General features: G+C 34.8%; 1 protein-coding gene across 1 annotated transcript in view; it reads right to left on the bottom strand.

The window, feature by feature from the left end:
• Positions 1-383: 383 nt before the first annotated feature.
• LOC126978944 (otoferlin-like) overlaps positions 384-18,315 on the bottom strand; it is a 49,082-nt gene continuing 31,150 nt past the window's right edge. Inside the window, exons 23-32 of the mRNA XM_050828072.1 lie at positions 16,384-16,575; positions 15,548-15,718; positions 13,325-13,470; positions 13,017-13,171; positions 12,045-12,226; positions 10,845-10,965; positions 10,036-10,147; positions 7,934-8,103; positions 3,456-3,556; positions 384-589 (exon numbers count right to left, since the gene is read on the bottom strand). Of these exons, the coding sequence (XP_050684029.1) occupies positions 385-589; positions 3,456-3,556; positions 7,934-8,103; positions 10,036-10,147; positions 10,845-10,965; positions 12,045-12,226; positions 13,017-13,171; positions 13,325-13,470; positions 15,548-15,718; positions 16,384-16,575 (1,555 nt within the window). The 3' untranslated portion in view covers position 384. The remainder of the gene's footprint in view (positions 590-3,455; positions 3,557-7,933; positions 8,104-10,035; positions 10,148-10,844; positions 10,966-12,044; positions 12,227-13,016; positions 13,172-13,324; positions 13,471-15,547; positions 15,719-16,383; positions 16,576-18,315) is intronic.

Genomic DNA, 18,315 nt, shown 5'->3' with positions numbered 1-18,315 from the left:
TACGCGTTTTCTATGCTATATGGATTTAACTATAGATTGACAAATTTATACCTGTCTTAATCTTAAGTTCTCTTAATATTGACAGATTGAAATGCAGGTTTATAGTATGACGTATGACATAAAATTAGATTCTGAATAATATTTATTCAGAAATTGAATATTAAGAACAATGAACACATAAATGATACACAATAGAGTTAAAAGTCTAACATTTAATATTAAATTAACACAACTAAAAAATAAGCTATATATTTCTAACATAATTTAATAATATATATTAATAAATATAATATTATGTAGATTAAAATATCTTAGAATTTTTTATGCGACATAAAACTATATTTTATGATAATAATTTATATTATTGTTATAAGATAGTTCATTTTAATTATACTGATACACATTGTCTGTCTCGTCATCGAAAATAGAGAGCATATCGTAACAGAAGTAGTATAAGGAATACATTGTTAATACAAGTATCAAAAAAATGATAATAACTTTTATCGTAGCTTTCGACTTTATAGATTTACAAATAGTTCCAACACATTTCACCATTTTGAGTAGAGGATTTGACCAACTGGCCGGATCACTGAAAAATACAAACAACCCTTATTATTTATAATATCCGTTTATACATGCTTTTCCCCTATCCTTTCAGTGCATTTAGGAACAAGGCAAGATCGATCATTAAAACTAGTCAAAATAACAGAGGAAAATATTATTCTGAAATCAATCAAAATTAAACATTTGCGGCCTTGGTATAAAATTATACCTTAGAATAAACCAAGAATTTGCAAACTGTTGGCTTTATAGATGACAGCATTGTCAGTACAATGATAGTTCTGATGTTTTCCAGACGTTAAGCAGCCTTGCAAATAATCGCGGGTACCTTACACAAACGAATATACCAATTATAAGCAAAATGTCTCCTCTGGTCTGTGACATTTCGTATATTCTTGGTTAATTCTCAGGTATAACTTTACACCAAGTTTATTTGTAAGGCCGTTTGAATCGACAATTCTCCAGTTGAGACTAATAGTGCTGGAATATCGAATAATGATAATAATATACAGCTTGAAATTTGAAATTAAAAGCGACTAAAGTAAAAAGGGAGAGTATTCTTATCAAAGAATACTCTCCCTTTTTACCTTTCAAAGAAATGAAACCATGATTTTCGCCAACATTTAGTTATTCATAACCAGTTGCATATTGTTTGGATATAGAAAGATAACTTTATGAAATAATTCATAATATTTGTGACCTAATTTGGTAGATCAAAATTCATTTCTGTCTACGTTAGTATCATAAAATTGTGAACTAACATATATTTTAAATATACATTCTGAATCCATATACACACTATATTAAGAATAAGGCAACTAAAATTAAAAATAAATAAACATTCGAAATAACTGCTTCGATAAATCTAAAATAAAGGACGCTCAATAATAATATACATGGGGTACACTAAAAGTTTGGCACTTCTAGCTAATCGGAACTATTTGAATTTCGAATATTATATTTTTTGAAACGTTGCAACCTTCTTAGTAATAAAAAAAAACATTTGGCGGGAAATCATTTGTCAATTGTATTTTATCACACATCAAAGTTCTACGTACGCAACGAAAATGGAATTAAGTCGAAAAGATTTTAGAGCGATGATTTTTATAATTATAAAAGTTCTCTCTCTTCGCAAGACTTTACCGCTCGTCTTCAAAATGCTTTTGGGAGAGAAGCACCTTGCTTTAGCACCGTGAGGCGAGCGATGGTTTTCTGAATTTGAGAGGTCGGCTAGCACCGTGAGGCGAGCGATGGTTTTCTGAATTTGAGAGGTCGGCTAGCACCGTGAGGCGAGCGATGGTTTTCTGAATTTGAGAGGTCGGCTAGCACCGTGAGGCGAGCGATGGTTTTCTGAATTTGAGAGGTCGGCTAGCACCGTGAGGCGAGCGATGGTTTTCTGAATTTGAGAGGTCGGCTAGCACCGTGAGGCGAGCGATGGTTTTCTGAATTTGAGAGGTCGGCTAGCACCGTGAGGCGAGCGATGGTTTTCTGAATTTGAGAGGTCGGCTAGCACCGTGAGGCGAGCGATGGTTTTCTGAATTTGAGAGGTCGGCTAGCACCGTGAGGCGAGCGATGGTTTTCTGAATTTGAGAGGTCGGCTAGCACCGTGAGGCGAGCGATGGTTTTCTGAATTTGAGAGGTCGGCTAGCACCGTGAGGCGAGCGATGGTTTTCTGAATTTGAGAGGTCGGCTAGCACCGTGAGGCGAGCGATGGTTTTCTGAATTTGAGAGGTCGGCTAGCAACGTGAGGCGAGCGATGGTTTTCTGAATTTGAGAGAGGTCGGCTATACATGGCGAATTTCGTGAAGGGCGGCCTTCAACTGCTGTGAACAAAAATAATGTGGCTACTCTTTTCTAATTGAAGAAATCCCGCGGATTACGTATGAGACAATTCGAGGACTATTGGGGATTGGTATGAGCCAATTTCAGAAAATTTTACACGAAGACTTGAAACTTCGCAAACTTTTTGTCGTTGGATCCCTCATGAACTGACAGCGGAGCAGAAGCGGGCTTGCGTGTAATGGTATTCACAGATGTTATTGAAGTACGACCACGGATATTCTAATGCTATTTATGACATTGTCACAGGAGTCGAAACGTGGATTTAGTGTTTGGAACCCGAAAAAAACAGCAGCCTTGTGAATAGGAGTTTGTAAATGAGAACTGGCCAACAAAAGTAAGACAGGCGAGAAACGTTGGGAAAAAAATGATCGCATTTTTTTCTCAGCTACGGGTCCCATCTGCACGATTCCACTTGAAAATGAAAAGAGTTGATACCGAGTGGTATGCTACCTTTTGTTTACCCAGGGAGTTAAAGAAGTTAGCGAAAGATGACCTAAAAGCCGCATTCTCCTACAACATGACAACGTTTCTTCACACATGGCCAACAAAACTAAGTCACTTTAGCTTCCGAAAAAGTACAACAAGTCACCCATCCTGCACTATGCTGTGATTTCCGTATTTTCCCCAAAATCAAAGATTTGATGAGAGTTTTCACTTTTACCGATTCCGAAGAGGTAGTGATGGTGTTCAATCTGCACGTAGAAAACATGCCTTCAGATCTGTGGTCCTCCTGTTTTAAAAAATGGTTCGATCGCAAAAAAAAAGATTAAAATGTACGGGAGAGTATTTTTAAGGCAATAAACATAATATTATGGTTATAACATGTTGTTTTTTAAATTACGCAAAACTTTTAGTGTGAGCTACGAATTATTAAATTCCCTTTTGTAATGTGAAAATTATAATCTTTATTATATTTATTTTTTAAAAATTTAAAAAAAATTGTTTAATATATATTTATTTGAAGTTCGTATTTTTGTTAATAGTTTTGTACATATAAACATACTAATGAAAAAGTTTTTCAAATGGTTTAGTTACTCAAGCGAAGGTCTAACCAAGGTTCTGACAAAGAAGAAGGGCCCTGTCTTCCAATTCCAACGGGCATCAAAATTGATTTTTCCAATGGAAGTAATTTCATATCCAATTCAATTAAACCCTGTAAAATATGTAGTTATTATCATCGATGTACATTTCACTCTTGGGAGCTATTTTCTTGTACTTTTATATCAGCAACCTGGCAAATGACTCACTCGATGGTAAGTTAAGAACGCCGCCCATGGAAATCTGTCGTTCTAATTTTATCATTGCGTAAGAATATATCAACGCTGACGTTATAAAAATAATGAAATACCCCAAGATTCATAATCATAACCTTATCTCATTCTTTATTTAGACTGCAATAAAACTTACACTAAAAACGGGTATACTAAAACACTTATTTACCTTACGCCTGTCATTATATACGTATTCGGTTGAAAAATATAATTTTATATGGAAGCAAATAATATTATTAAATACTTCTTGCTTCATCGTATATTTGTACTGAAGGAAACTATGAAAGAAGTAAGTTTCATAAGTTGGTACAAGCTATTAAACCGAAGAGAGTGAATGACAAAAAGGGGATATTTTTGTTTATTATTCTTATAGAAGTCCTCACTTCGAAAATACTGCCTTGAACTTGAAATCATATTATTCCTTTATTATATCTTCATTTTCTTATTCAGTTTGCATCATGAAATGTACTTCTTATCTCATTAATAATATAAAAACTACGACATGCCAAAGGAGGCCAAAGAAAATTTTTATTAACTGATGAGAAAACTTTTAATATTAAGTATTGTTTGAACAAACACAATGAGCATTAGGCTCAAAGCCCTATAGAAACATGTCAATTGTTCAGCGGAGTACAGCGTGGGCCTCATCCGATGGTGGGGTGCTATCTGTTAGGAGTGACTGATCCTTATTGTTGTATAACATGTGTCAAAACATCCAAATAATGATCACGCATAGACGTAAAGAGATACAATGCGTCAGGATGCTTAAATCTTTTAACAATACTATAAAATGTCCAAGCATATAACATACTCCTTGAAGGCCGACACATCTCTTACTCACTAGTGTTGCGGGATATCCATGGGCAGTCGTCTTACAACGTTCAATCACATGAGCCTCCTGCCCATTTGCCCCATCTTATCCTACTTAATATTATTTGTTACTTAATTTATTATTTGTATGTCTGGATGTATGTTTGAACTTCTTTAACGCAAAATCTACTGAATAGATTTTCATGAAACTTTACAATAATATAGCTTACACACCAGAATAACAAATAGGCTATAATTTATAAAACTATAGTGTGAATTATACAAAATATAAAAGAAGTGTGATTGTTACTAATGAATACAACTAGCGCCATCTCGTATCAACTAACAAGCAAAAGATCAATACAATTTAATTTATATGGCAAAACAACGTTTGCTGGGTCAGCTAGTAAAAAATAATGATACGGTTCGAGCCACCCGACCCCAATTGGTAATAAATATTTCTAACTGCCGTCAAAGCTGAACACTGCCTGTCATCTGGTACCGATGTCATCATTATAATTAAAATGTTTTTGAGAATATGGCATGCTCTAACTGCCATGATGATATGGAGACCCCAAGACAATCCATAAGATTGGCAGTGAAGAATTTTCCTATTGATAAAGTGCGTGTTTCAAATTATTGATAACTTGATATAGATACCTGGCAAACTTTGTTTTGCCATATAAATATTTTTAGTGTTTGGCCGTTTTTTCTCTGAATTTCCATATAAATCCAACTACCCCGAAATAGTATATTTCATTACGAGTGCGGAAAGTGTGTCATTGCAAAGAGTTCCGACAAATGTCCACCCGAGCCGAGGCGGAGCCGAAGATGAGCGTTGACAGTCGGAACAAGTTGCAATGACGGTTCCGCACATGTACTGAACAACTATTTTTAATACAGTTGCGATAAAATGAAGCAATTCAATAGAATAATAAAAACACAATAAACTCAACTAACTAATCATGGAAAATGGCGCCAACCATAAAGAATATAAGCAAATATTTTTTTTTGTTTTCTTCACCCATTCTGGGTAGGCAAGGGGAACTATACAGTCAACTATATAGTCATATCAACATATGTCTTCAGTAGATTTTTTTTATTGATATGAAATGAAATGAAACTCAACCGAACTCATTGAATCAAATCATTAAATCTGACATTAAAACAAATTATCTATAAATTAAAATAAATTAAATTACTTCTATGAATTTTTTTGTAAAAACTTCGTGGTTGGTTTTTTCTTTTTAATAGACATTATTTTGACAGTTGGGAAAGAGACCGCACGAGTTCGGAAAAGGTAAAGAAACAGCACGAGTATGTAATAGCCCACATCCCAAACGCTATACGTCCCTGCAATACGCGACTTTTTGAGAAACTGTATTAAAAAGTCTTTTAATTTTTCGGGTTGATAAAATATAGCCCATGACACTCACGAATATGTGGCTTTGTACTGGTAAAAGAATTTACAAAACCGGTTCAGTAGATCTAGAGAGTTCCTACTTACGGACACTTGTATAACTTCCTTCTTTCTTCATGACACTTATATATAAGAAAACTTCACTGTTCTGTTGGAATTAAGTAACATTCCTACTCGATAATACTCGAATAATATTATGAACATATAGACGCGGTAACGTTTCCAATATTCAATTAAAAAATGTAGAGCCAGCCCTTAACCAAATGATAATATACACACCGGCACAATTAGAGGAACAGAAAAAAAGTGAGACTATGAGATAATAACGCATATATTTGACGAAAATGTAATTAGACATAACAAATTGAATAACATCTTTTAACAACGACTTTGCAAAGTCTTCGTTATTTTTTATTGAAAAATAAAGAAATTTGAAATAAGTGAAATTTTTAGATGATTATGGAACCATCAAAAAAATAAAAAAAAAAAGCATTAAATGATTTAACAATAAAATTAAAGCAAAATTAATAACGAGTGTTTCCCCCTCTTGCTCTGATTACGGTTTCCATTCGTCTGGGCATGCTACAGATTATGTTATCGATGATTTCTTGAGGCAACCGCTCCCACTCCTCAAGTAATGCGTTTCCAAGTTCATTCAGATTGTTAGGGGGTAGCATTCTGGATTTAACCCTTCTTTTTAGCAAGTCCCAGACATGCTCTATCGGATTCATATCGGGGGAATTTGCTGGCCACTGCATCACCCGTATACTTACGTGGCTCAGATATGCCTGTACCGATTGTGCACTATGAGCACGAGCATTATCTTGCATTAGAATAAAATCGTCACCAATAAATGGGGCAAACGGTACAACATGTTCTTCTAAAATGTCTCTGATGTATCGATCTGCTGTCATGGTCCCTCCTGTGACTATCACTAACTCCGTGCGAGCTCCCAAACATATCCCTCCCCAAACCATAATCGAGCCGCCACCATAAGCCACTGTGTGTTCAAAATTAGACTGTATGTGGCGTTCTCCTTTGCGTCTCCATATTCGCTGTCTCCCATCGATCTGTTTTAAAAGAACTCTGCACTCATCAGTAAAGAGAACCTGCTGCCATTCGTTCAAATCCCAATGACGATGTTCTCGCGCATAGCTTAATCGGTTGACGCGGTGACGTCTCTCAAGTTTTGGGCCTTTGGCAGGTATATACGACCCTAAACCAACTTTTTCAAATCTCCTGCGAACTGTACGCTAACTTATTCGTACTCCTCGAACGTCTTCCAGTTCATTTCGAGCTTGTACAGCCCTTAATCGATGCTGGATGCTGCGATGAATCGTTGATACTGGTCGACGAAGCCTTGAGGCAATCGATCTGTAGGCATGGCCACTTCTTCTCATTTCATCAGCCCTAATGATTTCCAGTGATGTTAAGTCAGGCATAATAAAGAGCTTTTAATAAACAAAATTGCCTATAGAAAAACAAATTTATAAAAAAAAAACTATTAAGTGCAATTTTCAAAAAAAATACAATTACGTAGTTATTACTCGAATAAGTTGACAAAACGTATTATTCGGGAAAATAAAACAAATGAATGAAAAAAGTGTATGTCATCTAATTTTCTATTTTCAAATTTGACAATAAATTAAAAAAATATCATAACTGGCCAGTTCCTCAAGTAAAAGATTTAAAAATCCTGCTTTTTTGTGTTCCGCTAATTGTGCCGGTGTGTATATTATGTATAAAATGTACATCACAAAAACACGAAAATTTTTAAATAAAATGCTACAGTTATTAATGGTATTTTAGATAAAGGTGGCCGAAAAATTTATTCCATAGTAACGATACAAATGAGTATCCCTATTATAACATAATGAATAAAACATAGCTTTAATTTTATTACAGACCTTATGAGTACAAAATAACATTCTGGCTTTGATTCTAAAGCACGTAATATGGGTTAAAATAGGAGTATCGGTTATAAACAAATAATTATCTACCAATTATAATTTGTATTATTTGTACTAACAGCTGGTAAAATAGTTCCTCGACTGTTCATTGTTTGCAGTGGCCACCATCCCCGGATAGAGCCAACAGAAAATAAATCTATTTTTTTCATTTTGTTAATGTTCTCTGGTAGACATGAGGATGACCGAAGTACTCCTTGTGGCATGTCATTTAAATTGAGACTCAGTGAACCTTGAAATAAAATATTTGTTACATAATTGCCATCAAATTATTAATCCTTATGTTTCTTGAAAACTAAAATACCTACACCTAAAGAATACTTACGCAGAGCAGATAATTGAGAGTTATGCACTATGATTTAAAGTTGAAAATGTTCTAAAGAAATACAATAAAACACAAAAGCCTCTTATTTCTTGATAAAGTATTATATTTTTCTAGTAGTTATGTTTTACTGGGCTAGCACTAGTTTTTTAGTTTTGTTCAAATACTTTTCTTCACCAACAATTACCCCACGTTCGGCAAAGGCGTTCTCTAAAGATTTCCATTTGACGTGATCATATTTATTTAGCACTAGCTGTTACCCGCGACTTTGTCCGACTGGAATTGTAACAATTCTAATCCAATTTGGCAGCAAATTTTGTTTTTTTAGAATACTTTGCAAATAATACACATACAAACTGCTGCGGCTGATTATAAATTACTTATTTTGATACGTTATTATAAACTCCTGTATGTTGTTTCTCTATCCTTTGCTAAAACATAAAATTTTGCGGGTTTGATACTCGTGAGCACGCCACAAAGTTTCCCATGTGAAAAATATTCTTTCTTATCTACTCCTCTACTACTCTTTAGGTACTTACACTAAAAAAATAGAACGCCATTTTTTTAATTTCTTCCCTTATTTCAACCCTACACAGGTCGAAATTTCGAAAACGCTGGAACAAATATTTGTTTTTTCTTATCGAGTACCTACATACATAGTTTCATGGTGACATCTTTGATAATGACAAATTTCCACCCTCTATTTCAACCCCTCCAAGCCTCTTATTCTAGATAAAAGGTAGCCTATGTCCTTTTCAAGTTCTGGTCTATATCTGTACTAATTTCATCAAAATGGTTTCTGTGGTTTATGCGTGATAGCGTAACAAACAAACATACACAGGGATGTTTTGAAAACGTGATTCATTTAATATGCTTTTCTCGTCGTGTCAGTGGCCTTCTCTTATTTTATAGGTGGTCTTTCACTGGGTTGCTTATATGAGTCTAGATCTAGTAACTATTTTTTATTTTCTCCTCTCAACTTCATTTCCTTTTCAGTTTTAGTTAATGGTTTAGACATTTATTTATTGACGTGTTTCGTCTAAATTGGATGGATTCCTCGTCTGCTCTAGTTCATTTGCTTACCTTTCTAACGATAGCTTGAAGATTAGCTGTGTTTTTGGAGATAGCGGGTTTTTATTTCTTTCGCCTCTCCTTATTTTTGAGCCCATTGTGGTTTTATACATGCTTCTGAAGACCTCTAGATACACTTTGCACTCTTTGTTTTTCAAGATCTTCCTTAGATATATATACATTCTTGACTGTGTTGCATATATTTTGCCTGATACTTACACAAATTTTGTAACATAGTCTGTGGTAGACAATCCCTTTCCTAAACCTTATCCACAGGCTGTCTAACTTCGATAACAGTTGATATTCTGGTGTTTATGATTGTGGATAACAACTGGATTATTGAATGCAATAACCTGGATCAGTGGTTTTTATTGCAAAATATTCTATTCGATAGTGGTTCCATTTAAGACACTGGACCTTACCTGATTGCATAGTATTTTACATAATACAACATATATAAAAATAATACAAACAATGGCTGTACGTGCTTTTTACATAAAAAGATATTAAAAAGGTTATGGCATTCGACACGAGGTTACGGCATCATTTTGTCAAGTGAAAGAGCAGCTTATGTGTATACAAATAAGACCTAGATCCCACATAGTTGGTTAATATGAAGAAATCTATACATATGTTTTGTAATTTCCTGTAGGTACTGTTTGGATATTACGCTAAAATGCCTTCAATTTAGGTATCTATTTCTTTCAGATAAGACAAAACAAATAAAATGGAATATATATTTAGGTCATGTTAAACATAGTGTTTATATACCTAAACAATTATTATCCGATGAATCTGTATCACAGTCCATAAGTTGAATGACCAATATTGGAGGTTGGCTTTCTTCATATTCCGTGAAGGGTCTCTTGTCTCGTATAAGCAGCTGGAATACAAATTACTTTAGTTTAGTTAAATTATGACTATCATTAAGCAATCATAGCGATCTACTCACAAGTTGCAGTATACAGCTCTGTTAAATAGTTGAATCATCTTTTACGTTCAGTTAGCTCAAATCGATTGCATGCAATGGTTAGGTATTTATATCACGTAACAGTATATTGCATATAATTCCAACATTATTGCATATAATACAAGATCCCAAACATAAATACAACATAATAAAAATGTTCAAAACAAATGTATTACGAAATTCAAAAGAATTATTAAAAACGTTTGTGTGGTAAAGGTTACTAATAATAATATAAATTAATTTCTTAATTCCGACTTCCCACAGATTGATAATGAAGCGACCGCTCTTAAGCTATTAAATAATAAATTATATTGTACGACATTACATTGTAACCATATTTTTATGAAAAAAAAAGAAGCCCGGTGAGTTTCGTGCGCCCGTCCTTCTCAGGTCTGAGAAATACATTTTCGAATGGGTGATAGTTTATGACTTTCAACATGTGATACAATATCCTTTTTTGAATAAAAATATTTGAATCTTAATAACTGTTAAACCTTCGTTCTACCTGTACATCAACGTTACCAACAGTCTGATTGTAGTGGTTGGTGTATATCTGCTAAGCCAAAGATCCCAAGTACCTGGTCAAAACTTTGAAGATAACAATAATCACCTTTCGTTCTGCATATCGATATTGGAAGTTAAAAATCATTCTCCAATTGATCTTTCCTCCACGCATGTCACAGTTGTAGTGAACATCACTCCTCTGAACCATTTCACTTGACCCCAACCATCTGTTAATTTATCAAGCTTAGTCAATTAAGGGCAAATATCAAGTTTATGATGAAACATAATGTTAATTACCCGTTGGAGGTTTTTCACACAGAATGCCGGCTAGGTTGGTACTGCAGCTGCGTGTCTTTCTGCCGTAAAGCATTAGTATACAAGCATTATCTGTGTTTCGTTTTGAAAGTTGCCGTAGCTACCTACTGGGCTATTGAGATTTTTTCTAGTCTGGAACACCCCAGTATCAGCTCGAACTATTTGACCGCGTGCAACGCAGAGTGGCAGTGCAGTGTCAGCATTCTAGTACTCTGTGAACGGCTAGAATATTTGGCGATTCTTGAGAGAGTAGAGACGTTACTTCTTTATGTGTCTTCTACCATTGCATTTATCATAGGAGAATTCCGAAGAGCTGTTTGACCTGATTCCTGTTGCCAAATTCGACGTTCGCACATCACGCCACAAATTAGAATATCATTCCCATCATCTGGATGTGTGGCGTTCCTCAAGTGTGGTCTTCTAGGAACTTTCGACGTACAGCCAAGCTGTGGAATGAGCTTCCTTGTGCATTTTTTCCAGGACATGGGTACCTTCAAAAAAAGCGCGAAAGGCTGGCTCTTACGCTCTTATAATAACTCTGGTGTTGCAAGAGTGAGCAATCAAGTGGGCGGCGGTGATTACTTACAACCGCTTGTTTCTTCGCCTCTTCCATAAAAAAATACATCTCATGTCTCAAGATGACGAGCGCAATTGCAATGCCGCTGAGAATTTTTGTGTTCAATCAAAAATCCTTAGCGGCACTGAATTGTAATCGTGTATCACTTATAATGAGGGTAACGTCTTGCTCGTTTCACTTTTACTTAAAAAAAATATCATATGGTTTACTTTATACCTTATCCAGACGCAGAGTTAAAGAGTAAGCTCAGTAGACAGTCAAAATCTCTAATATTATCAACGAAACTAAACAGTAAAAATATATAAATTATGTATATAGAGTACAACGGAATGTGGCTCAATAATAAAATATTATAACTTTCATGCCACAATCAGTATCATCATCAATACAAAATTTTATTATAAATTTACTTACGTTTTAATAAAAAAGTTCTTAACTTTCTTTCCAGCAAAATCCCCGTCAAATTTAGCTCGCACGGCGTATATTATTATTCGAAGCTCGTAGTCTTCAATTTTCCTTGCAGTAATATTTACCGGTGGAGGTATAGGGAGCGAAGAATCCAACGGAAATACATCTATCCACATGACAACTTTGCCCTTTTTGTAGTAAAATAAAGCATATTAATATGATTTGACAACTACTGGTGATATAATTACTTTGGTTGGAACTTATCTTAAAATGGATCGACGATATGATCTTTCATGTTTACATAAATGAATAAAAAAATTAGGAAAACAGTTGACCCTAAAGGCCATCCCTGCAACTTCCTGCTAATTCCATACCTAAACGCTTCAAATTGTAATTACTTGTGACGATTTTGAGCTAAGAAATAGAATTTGTGTTAAAGAGTTATATAAGGCCCTAATTTATAAATTTTAATTTTCAAACAGCAATAACTTTTGAATAAATGAACCAATTTTCACGCGGCATACGACGACATTTTTTTGAGCCTGATATTATCAGCCTCATACTAAAAATAGTTTCAATTGATCGAACTCGGAATTTCTAAGTAATTCCGAAAATATACTTTTTCGGTTTTATTTCGTCAACAATAACTCACGAACGAATTAACCGATTTTGACGGGCTTGGTGGCGATAGACGTGGTTTTTTGATGTTAAGAGCTCAGCTCGATTGGTAAATTCGTTTAAAGTTTATTCCAAAAAAACAAATGTGAAAAAAAAAACGTATTTTTTTGAGATTCCTTAAAATCTATCTATAGGTCCGAATCGGTCTGAATTGTTTTCTAAATCTAAGTTGCAAATAATGCACCAACTGCGATGAAATAAGTCGAACCATTCAATAACATAATGTAAGCAGCTATTTTGTTCAACGAACAGACGAATTTATTCATACTTTCTTAAATAAGAAAATCTTATTTAGTTTACCTGTTCCACTCCTGGTTTTTCACAGTGATAGAGACGTCTCGTTTCAACGTGCTCGGGTACTAAATAGTATCCACAAATTGGCATTGTGTGCCAGTTTTGTAAAATGTTTAGGCATATATTTTCTCTTCTCTTCGTTGTTGATGTGAATATATTATCTGTAACAATATTTTACACTCTACAGGCTATTTAAGTATATTTATACATCCTGCTCTCTCTAGAAAACATTTAAATCTTAATTGGCAATTATTATTTTCAACGTCTTTCATGAAATTTAAATAAGATTATAATGAATGTCTTTACACTCTTGCCTTTTTGATCATCCTTATATTCCACTCCATTAAGATGAACTGTGGCGTTGTCGGGATATTTTGGAGATGGTATATTGTTTTTCGAACAAATATCCTCCAATATTTCTGATGGTTTTTTGATATCACGCCATCGTTTTGGTTCAATTCTGAAAAATTATACAACCGAATCTTACTACTCCATCAATTATAAAATATATTTATATGGAGTTTAATTTAAGCTATCCCAAGAAATCACAAAAAAATAGCGCATAGTTAAAGCCATTTCTTGGCGGGTTATATAAAGGTTATATTTTTACAAAAAATACATCTATATCTACAGAATATGACAAGAAAATTAATTTTTTCATTACATTTCTGTTTTTTATAGGCAATGCGAAAAAAAAACATTTAAAATACCTAACTTTTCCAGTTCGAGCCATGCTAATCATTCAATGTATATCAGATCAAAAAGATAAAAAATGTACGAAAATTTATTAATTGTACACCAATACTATTTAACATGACATAGTTTTGTTAGTTTTGTAAAGAAAATTGTATTATGTTTGTAATAAATTAAAAAAGCTTCTAATTCTGAATCAAGGTATGGCGATATTGGAGAGAGAGAGTTAACCTAGCTCCGCTCAATTCCTCGAGGCCGTTGGCTCGGTCCTCAGCCTTAACGACATCAAGGTCACCGACAAAATTTGTTTTAGCTGTGTACTAAATGTATGTATAAATATATGGATTTAAAATGAATGAATATTAGTTAGAATAATAAGTTTGTTCCTGTTTGTTTGTTCCTAGTGTTAGCGTTACGATTATCACCGTTCGTACAAAATTCACGAATATGCCTAGGTTCATACATCATATTATTATCAAAAACATAGATTTACATTTTACAATATAATGCCGTATAGATAGAGAAAGAGTACGAGAGAGAAGAACATCTCTAACAGAGACAAAGCAAATTAGAAATGTAAGAAAGCTAAATTTTGTTACTGTAATCCATTTTGATTGGCATGTTGAAATCAGTCAGCCAGTGGCAGTTACCAGTGGGTAACTTAAAAACGTGGTCAGATTTAGTACGGCCGGACCATCGGACGGTTTGGTAAGCGCTTTGCACCAATTGGTACGGCGTCATACTCGTACTCGGTACGGTCCGACACGCCACAAGTTAGGATATCATCCCCACCATCTGGATGTGTGGAGATCCTCCACAGTGCGGTTTTCAAGGAACTTTCTTCCGCGTACTACAAAGCTGTGAAATGAACTTCTTTGTGCGGTGTTTCCGGGACGATCCGACATGGGTACCTTCAAAAAAAGCGCGTACACCTTCCATAAAGGCCGGCAACGCTCCTTTGATTCCTTTGGTGTTGCAAGAGAATATGGCCGGCGTAGATCACTTAACACCAGGTGACCCGTACGCTCGTTTGTCCTCCTTTTCCATAAAAAAGAAGGTAATGATAATATTGTGCGATGAACAATGGTTCGCTACCAGACCGCGTCCGATCATCTGTTTAGGCTAATGGCATTTGCTCCTTAGTATTTTGAATCTTAAACTAATGCACTGTACATTGACATTGGTCATGCATTGTCGGGCTGCTAGGTCATCAAATGCTAACATATCCATCCGTAATCGGCAAGTGCCCCCGCGCCGCGTTATGCCATAGATTGGCGCGAATTTGGAGCGCGCACAGCGGCCTCTCAATCAGTGCCGGATTAGCCATATAGCAAGTGTAGCAATTGCTACGGGCCCGCGCAAAAGGGGTCCCGCATAATTGTCTGAGCATAATTTTTTGAGAGAAACTTATTAAGATATTGAATTTCTTGATGTGGCAAAAACGTGAAACGTTACAACTTTTCCTACTGAGACAACCCACGTCAGACACTCGGTAACTGACTATTTCCAGTATATATACCAAGGGCTCATTGAAAGAATTTGCTACGGGACTCGCGTAAGCTTAATTCGTTACTGCTGTCAATGCGTATTATTTTACGTGTATTAATAGATTGCTTATAATTAGGATGACATGAGAGAATGTATAAGAAAGCTATTGACACAAGCTATAAGACCATGCAAAATAAAGTATCTTATAAACAAAATGTGAGTTAGAACTTGGTCAGGGCGTAGTGTGCCGTACGGCACTTTCGACATTGGTGTATTATGAAAGATCTAGTGCCAAAGGACACTTCCCGATTTTGGAAGGATATTCTCTAATATATTGACTTGCCGAAGTAACTTACAAAGTATATTCATTCGCAAGTCCGACTAGCGCTCTATGTTTGGAATAAATTCTGTCTTCTATATCTATTGTCGTTGAACCAATCAGTTCATCATGAGATATCGAATTGTGATCGTATAATGACACTGTGACCAGATAGTCTTCTGGCAAATTACTTCTTAATTCATACATTCTGTAATAATAGTTTAAAACAGGCCAGTCTTAAAATATAATTGTTAAAGTCTGTAAATTAGATATTCGTAAATAAACTCTTTAGTATTTTTTTTAATAATTGACACATTTAAATACTGGCCACGGGCAACGTATCTGTATTTAGCTAGATTAGAGCTACAGCCGAAAATGCCACAAATAACACCACCAACTACTAACCTAACTAACCAAAGTATAATATCATAATACTCGGACAATGTGTGACGTTGACATCGTTCTGTAAAATTTTGCTAATAATTGAAACTAAAATGCCGGGTTGCGTAGTAAAACTTTGTAAAAATAGTACTACAAGAAATAAGAAAGGCACTGGATCACATATCGCCTAAGAGTTTTGAATTTTATTCATTCCAATGTAAAATAACAACGAAGCGTTTGTTACAAAATTTGAAAGAAGCCATCGAGTGTCAAGATGCCACGCGCACATGCATTAAATAGTTGCGGTAGTAAAAGATCTAATGTTCTTAGGTAGTGCGGTATCTAGTTGGAGCGCAGCGAAGACCAATCCATAGTCTGTGCTGCTAATTGATTAAAAGTTGATGGTACACTCGCGTACTAATAGACTCTGCCCTATAATTAAATACAAAAGTGTACATAATTATTCATAATAAATATAGCCAAAAAACTCACTTTCCGAAAATGGGGTTCACTGTGCACGACTGGTAATCAGTTCGATTACCCAAGTGCCTCTTACCACAACTTACGACTACATATGGATCCGATTTACCACAATACTCTATACTTCTCAAGTTTGTCGCTTTTACTATATAAACTCTTATTAAAAAGTTTTCCGGGTTATTTTTTGGGTGACCGCTAAAGTAACTGTAATTTGAAATAACAAAATACTAAAAATAAAGTTGGAAATCTTAAATGTGTTGAAATATACATGTACATTACTAAATCTATTGATTATTTTATTTCATTTTCTCAGTTTCTCTGTAGAGCAGGACAACAATGATGCCAAAGCCAAAACCGATTGAATTTAAATAAAACACACACACACACAGTATTTCAGATCAGCTCAATCAATAAACCCATCATCAGCTCGACCCATTTGACTACGTGCAAATACGGGGCTGCTTAAATTGCAGACAATCCCAGAGGATTTACTCTGTCGACCCCTCGATTATGTGGCATTGCAATGAAACATCGTATCGTTGTGTCTCTTCTACCGCATAAACACTTTTCTTTCTGCCACGAATAAACAGATGGTGGAATTAGCTTCCTTGTGCGGTGTTTCCAAGATGGTACAACATTAAAAAAGTACGTAAATCCGCCTGAAGGGCAACTCCTTTGCTATTCCTCCAGTTCGTGAAATGGTGTCTTCTTCTTCCTTCAAAATATGAAATGTTTTAGGCTTTGCTTCCATTAGAAAGTTGAAAATAAAATCAAAATAATATAATAATAACATTGACACTCTTTTACACAAATTATCTTGCCCCAAATTAGGCATATAGCCTGTGTTATGAGTTGCAAGACAACGATATATTTAATACAATATACCTACTTAAAAATACATAAATACATATAAACATCCATGACTCTGAAACAAACATCGTTGCAGATTGCAGCATTTATATGATGAATATGGGATTCGAACCCGGGATCTCTAGCTTAGTAGGTAGGATCGCTAGCCACTCGGCTATACAGGTCCTCGTAAAATAATCGACAACATAGAATATTTCGCACAAATAAAATCCATACTATTAGAGTAACAGAAAAAAATAGAGAGACATTAATTAGGATTGTTTGTCTCAAGAACAATCATTATAATCTCCTGTTATGAGTCTTATCTTAAGTAAGCGTAATATGGATTTTCTAATAGGCACTATTTATTTTCACCATGATAACATGTTACGACTCACTCAGCATGCATCCATATAATATTTATTTAATAAAATATTATGTCGTAACTGTAAAGTATTATGTTGCAACTAGATAAAACTATACAATGTGAAACATTGTTTCAAATCCAAAAATATAGGATTTAAGAAAAAAATTTTTTTGACCTCTTACGAGAGAGTGTGTGACATTATTGTGCCGTTTCTTCTCCCTGAGAACACCATTTTCTAACACAGTTGTGGTACTGGTTTAAATATAAGAATCTATTTCGAGAAGACCTTTTTCGTTTAGACTGTATTTACTATTTTTTAATGGAAAGGGAGGCCAAACTACCGTACGGGTCATCTTATAGTAAATGACTACCGCAGCCAATAATATTCTCTTGCAATACCAGAGGAATCACAGGAGCGTTGCCGGCGTTTTCCAAGGTAAACGCGCGGACAGCTTATTTTTGAAGGTACTATATCATGTGAGAGAAATTTGTTTCATAGAGAATTAATAATGGCAGGAAATTGTTTTCCCTAACGCTTCTAAAATTAAGTATTTTTATTGAATTGAGTATCACTCATTAAAATAAGATTTAAAAATAATACGGAACGAGTTAGACCTACAGACGAAGTGTTCCATACCATTATATACAGTATTTTTTAAACATTATTGTACTATAAAATGAATGTCAAGACGATAGAAAGAATGACCGCTAGAGGGATAGAGTCGAAG

The sequence above is a fragment of the Leptidea sinapis genome, chromosome Z (genome assembly GCF_905404315.1).
Source record: "Leptidea sinapis chromosome Z, ilLepSina1.1, whole genome shotgun sequence".
In the NCBI taxonomy this organism is placed as follows: domain Eukaryota; kingdom Metazoa; phylum Arthropoda; class Insecta; order Lepidoptera; family Pieridae; genus Leptidea; species Leptidea sinapis.
The sequence above is the reverse complement of the archived record's forward strand: the minus strand, read 5'-3'. Positions and strand labels throughout refer to the sequence as shown.